The sequence below is a fragment of the Xenopus laevis genome, chromosome 2S (assembly GCF_017654675.1).
Source record: "Xenopus laevis strain J_2021 chromosome 2S, Xenopus_laevis_v10.1, whole genome shotgun sequence".
Taxonomy (NCBI): domain Eukaryota; kingdom Metazoa; phylum Chordata; class Amphibia; order Anura; family Pipidae; genus Xenopus; species Xenopus laevis.
This window is the reverse complement of record NC_054374.1, coordinates 128,473,553-128,479,159: the sequence shown is the minus strand read 5'-3', so window position 1 is coordinate 128,479,159 and position 5,607 is coordinate 128,473,553. Positions and strand designations below refer to the sequence as shown.

Here is a 5,607-nt window from a genome sequence, read left to right as displayed (position 1 = left end):
TTGGGGCCCCCTGTACCTTCTGGCCCCCCTGCAGCTGTTGGGTCTGTTTCCTCTTACACCCCTGAATACCATCAAGTGTTTTCTGGGAGCATGGGAATAATTCAAAAAGACATCTACAATTTATAAAAAAAATATGTATTGTACAAAACATTTTACAGACACTTTGAAAAAAAAAAATTATTCACCACACAAACTGTTATTTTTGAGTAATCTGTAATTTTTAGAAAGTTCCTTTAAAATGCAGTTATATCTTGTATATGGTCCGTTCACATTGTCACATTAGGCATGTACCAAATTCATGATTTTTGGATTTGACCATATATCGAGCCATCCAGAAATGATTTAATCGAAAAATTGGAATACTTCTATATGTATCTTTATATATAGAAATTTTAGGGAAAAAATCTATACTTTAAAAAAAAAACAAAAAAAAAAACAACTTTTTTCCAGCTGTTGTGTAGTAAGGAGGTTGGAGGATACCCAAGGATCCATATGATAAACACAGTGAGCCAAAATAATAACCAGAATATTATATGTAAGTTGAGTGGAGAAAGACCAGGAAAAACACAGTACTTTGCTGCAAAATATCCTTCAATCAACACTACAAGTTTGGAGCAGAAATGTATCTGCTCGAAAAATGTAGTGTCGATTAAAGGATATTTTGCAGCAAAGTACTGTGTTTTTCCTGGTCTTTCTCCACTCAAGGAGAAGAATGGGCAAGCACTCCTGGAGCCACTCGTGAGATAAAAGGCAACCTTATTTCATCAAGTTAAAATCATAAAATCCTGGCGCTTTTCGTATCTTACCATATGTAGTCATAAGTTGAGTCATCCACTCAACTTACATATATTGACCATAGCATGTACCTTGGACGGGGTACCGGAACAGACATATAGGAATAAAGTCAAGTTGGGAATTGATACCACAACTGGTGGAAACAAAGGCAATTTATTGTATTAACCAAAACATATGATGATGTGAGCAAAAATAGTTATCATGAAGTGCACACACAGCAAACATCAATGTTCATGGAGAAGAAAAATCACATATAAATAACTCTGGCCGTGTTTATGTACTTTCAAAATGAAACTACTTCACATTGCTTTGCTTCTCCTGAGGCGCACGAGAGTCTCATAAGCTGCTTGGATCTCAAGAAAACGTTCTTGAGCCTCTTCTAGTCGGTGCCGGTTGTGATCCGGGTGCCATATCTTCACAAGCTCCCTATATTTTCGACTGATCTCTTCCATTGTAGATTTGGAGTCAATTCCCAATATCTAGAATATAACCACAAAATGTTATGTAAAATAATTTGTGTTTGTTTAATATATAACACTTTCAGCATAATACAGTTTGATATTACAGTTTGATATTAATATTTGGTGCATGATAGGGAAGACAGCAATCTCCACCTAGGTAAAAATGCTGTTTTATATTAACAAAGAATATTATTTGCCTGGACCTGTGGCGCTAGTCTCTATGGTGTCTGTGCCTTCACACCACTCATGTAAACTTTCGTTTTCTCCTATTATAATGTCTTTCCTTATTCTGCCTCAATGGTAACAATTTGCACTATGCAAATCATTTTTCTGCTGTGTGAATAATCATCCGTGTTGTGCAACGTTAATATATATTTAGCGAATTCGTAGCGACTAGCGGAATGTCATTCACTCTAGGCACAATGTATGCTATGTTACAAATAACATTATAAGGTTACAAAATGGCAGTTTTTTCATTCTTTTTGCAGATTTCAAGATTTTTTCCCCACATATTTTCTGAAGGCTTATTTTTTTTGTAGTGATACTTGATATGTTCAAGGCCTGTTGAATGTGATAAAAATATCAGTCATTGGTAAGGAAAGGGTTGAAGTTCTACCGCTAGCTTACAGCATCAAAATTAAATAAGAATCAAAGAGCAGCACTGCACATGCTTCCCAGTTAACTTTAAGGTTACACTTCCTTCAAGCCTGGTTTTAGGGCAGATCAAGCTGGGTGTCCTGCTATGGCCCAAGCCTTATGCTAAAGGTAATAGCTATGAGAAAGCATTTCATAAACATGCACATTTTTGTACTAACACAGATGTGGGGCAGTTACATTCTTGCCTGGCCCTAAGCCTCTTCTTGCTTATTCTGATATTGCTTTAACATTTTTTTTTACATTTACTGTTTTACATTAGTTTGAAAACAAGTGCTAGGCATCTTACAACAACATTACCTTGGTTAATAGCTGCAGAGTTTATATCTTTGGGTGTTTTTTTGCAGCTGCAGGGTCCCTGCATGTACCAGGAGCTTCTTTATACTGAGTATATAATATTTGTTTACTATGGATAAGACATGCTTAATTGGATATATAGAGGAACTGTACAGTAAATACTTTGGATGCCAATGGCCTTTCCCAAGGAGGTGTGGGTATACCTTGAAATTAGAACATCGGAGATTTCAGCTACAGAAATGGATAGACTTTATTGGCAAACTAAAGTTGTAAAATGTGAAAGTAATTGTGCTAAGAGATACAGAAAGGGTTAGATGCCATTTTATAAAATGAGATAATTCAAGGTTACTGGTATTAATAGTTGTATTACAATATTGCCTATGGGACTGGCCTGATAGCAGAGTTTTTATGGAATTGTTCTTAAACTTTTAAGGCTAACTGGAGACAGAGTCATGGTTTTGCCATTTTAATGATTTATTAATAAATAAGAATTATATGAGTGTTTAATGGTTCAGCTGTGTTGTTTGTGAGTTGGCTTCATCTACTTTTCTACTTTGTAATAACTGTAAAATGGAACCTCTACTTAACTGTGTAATGTATGTCCTAAATGTTGACCTTGGTGCCATCTAATATCATTATAAACTATATACCACTAAAATACTTTCTGGAGAAATTCATTTTACAGGCCCAGAGATCCAGAAGCTCCATATCAATAATGACCCAGGCCTTGAAAGTTGTTCACCAAAAATCCCTAACTTTAACCTTGTAAGTGCGACTTTTGAAAGATAATGACAATGCTCAGTTGTTTTTGAGCCACTGCTATCATTACAACATTAGAAAGTAAGGTGATTGCTGTCACTGAAGCTCTTGAAACAGTGCTGATATATTCTATGCTGCCAATTAATGTATTTTCAGTATATATACTGAAATGTTGGTTTTACATGCAACACAATATACTGCTTATTTAATGCAAAAATACCCCTGGTGCTGGAGAGGTCCTCTGCACATTGAGACATTTTGTGCATACAGCTACTAAAAAATGCCTTACCCTTTCAAAAAAACAGGGATGGTTTGTCCATATATTGCAATATATTTAAGGTGGCCAACTACGTCAAAGTCATCCCATGTGTGGCCAGTCCGACGCTCAATTTTCATATGATTCATTAAGCATTCTATTGCTTCATTATACATTTTATACAAGTACAAAGTTTTACCTGCAACTTACTTGCTGCTTTCAAAATTAAAACTCCCAAACATGATTGCCCTTTTATTGGCCACCACTGGGATCACCTGACTATAGCTGGGAAGGGTGGGAGCTACAACATGGAGCTGGCCACTGCTCCTGTATAAACTATAACAAAGTTATTAGTGCTCACTACTAATTTAAAAAAAAACATTATGGTACAATGAGGCTGTCACCACAAAAATACATATAGACAAATACAAGAGATCCTCTGCATGCAACCAATTATCAATGTATTTAAGACATGGACAAACAATCCCTGTTTTGTTTAAAGGGTAAGGCATTTTTTAGTAGCTGTATGTCCAAAATGTCTCAATGTCTTAAATATATTGATAATGGGTTACTAGATATTTTTTTTTTACTCTACATCTCTCAGGGCTTGGAACTTTAACTGCTATTTCGCTTCCAGAACTTAAAAACTCTAGTAACCAATTTGTAGTAACTAAGAATGGAAGATCAAAAGGGTAGTGCCAGAATGTAAAAGAAATATACAGTATAATATTGAACACAATCTGTTTTTAGTTACTGGATCGGTGTCTCCGGCAATTGGATACCATTTTCAGGCTGGGAATAGATTGAATAGGTTGAATACAAAATAAATACAAAATAAATATTGAAGCCAAATAAAACATTACTTAGAATAGCTCCATCTATATCTCTTATGTATATAATCCTTTGTGACCAAGAGAATAAAGGTACAGGACTGTGAGTTTGCATGGAAGGACACTGGAATGGCATATTTTTTTTTTACCTTGCAGGCCAACTCTTCCTTCTCATTTTGAAATGTGGCCACAAACTCATAGATTTTCTCCCATTCCTTGAAGTATTGATCGCGAAATACCCCTCCACCAGAAAACATTGCCCAAAACCTATAAGGCAGAAGCAGCAGCCGCTCCACTAGTCCACTGATACCAGGAAAGATGCTAAGCCACGCAAGCATAGATCCAATGCTTCCAGCAACATAGCTCACAGTGCGGCTTGTGTTCAGCAAAGCACTGTAGGCTAATGGTCCAGTAAAGGCCAAATAGACAAGACCAATACGATAGAGACGGAGACTAAGTTTTTCTTGCTTCTCTTGTTGCAGCCTATATTTTCTGTGTTGCTGGGAGGTGATGGTTGCAGTGAGGCTGATTGGGATCATGGAGACAGCACGGCCATAGAAGATTGGGGAGGTAAGGAATGCTGCTATAAGGGTGCTTTTCAGATCTGACGTTTGTTCACCAACAGTGGCCACAAGATGCACTCCCAGTGCAACTGCCAGTGGCAGCACTACCATGTAGAAACTGCTAAGGAAAGAGAGTCCAATAGTTGCCACTATTCCAAAATAAATACCTGTTGCCACCTGTCCCATAAAACGGATGGGGCTAGCAGATGGTTCACCTTCCTTCACCTCAATATTTCTTTTCTCTTGACGATTATATTTGTATACGTGTCCAGGAATCTTCCAGAAATCCCACATCCAACCTGTACCAAATCCTCCAAGAGTGAGCATCCAAAGCAAGGCATGGCTGTCTCGTCCAAGATAGATATGATAGAGTCCTAATGGGCCCCCTAGCACCCATAGTCCATATGCAGCTAGAAGACTTTTCCCCATGCTGAAATATCAAAGCAAGTACAATCCCAGAGGGTAAGATACAATTATGTACATTTTTCTTGTTTGGTATATTCTCAGAGATGGACCTGAGTGCAGTTCAGTACACAATGACTTACTCTTCACACTGAATCAGGAATGTAGACTTTGCACTTATCAGCAGTGACTTCCTTCTGGTGTACTGGGGAATTGTCCCAAAGGTCACAAATGTTGCTACAATCCAGTTACCTCTGCTATTTACATTAGTAGTTAGAATGCGGTGAAAATATGCAGTGACATCATAAGCGTACATTTGTAGCATTGTAAATCCCTACAAACATTCATTCACATCCACCTTTGCTAATTTCAAAATTTTACATGAACAATCGTTTGCTGAATTTAACCTTAGCTCTTCCTAACTAAAGCCCAAACAATGGAAAATGTAATCAGGTTTGTGCAACATAGTGAAAAAGGGAACGGCTGCTGACTTTTGGCCTAGGGGAAAATATAGATAAGTGTCCCGTAAACTAGTGGCACTGATCCACATGGCAGCAAGTGCTTACTATATTATCAAGATTCTTTTATTA

At 37.2% G+C, this 5,607-nt stretch overlaps 1 protein-coding gene across 1 annotated transcript; it reads right to left on the bottom strand.

The window, feature by feature from the left end:
- Nucleotides 1-914: 914 nt before the first annotated feature.
- Nucleotides 915-5,156, bottom strand: dnajc22.S (DnaJ heat shock protein family (Hsp40) member C22 S homeolog). The gene is made up of 2 exons (XM_018250003.2): nucleotides 4,202-5,156; nucleotides 915-1,274 (listed from the first exon to the last, which is right to left on the bottom strand). Exons 1-2 carry the CDS (start codon nucleotides 5,042-5,044, stop codon nucleotides 1,095-1,097), a joined length of 1,023 nt encoding a protein of 340 aa, XP_018105492.1. The 5' UTR covers nucleotides 5,045-5,156; the 3' UTR covers nucleotides 915-1,094.
- Nucleotides 5,157-5,607: the final 451 nt, after the last annotated feature.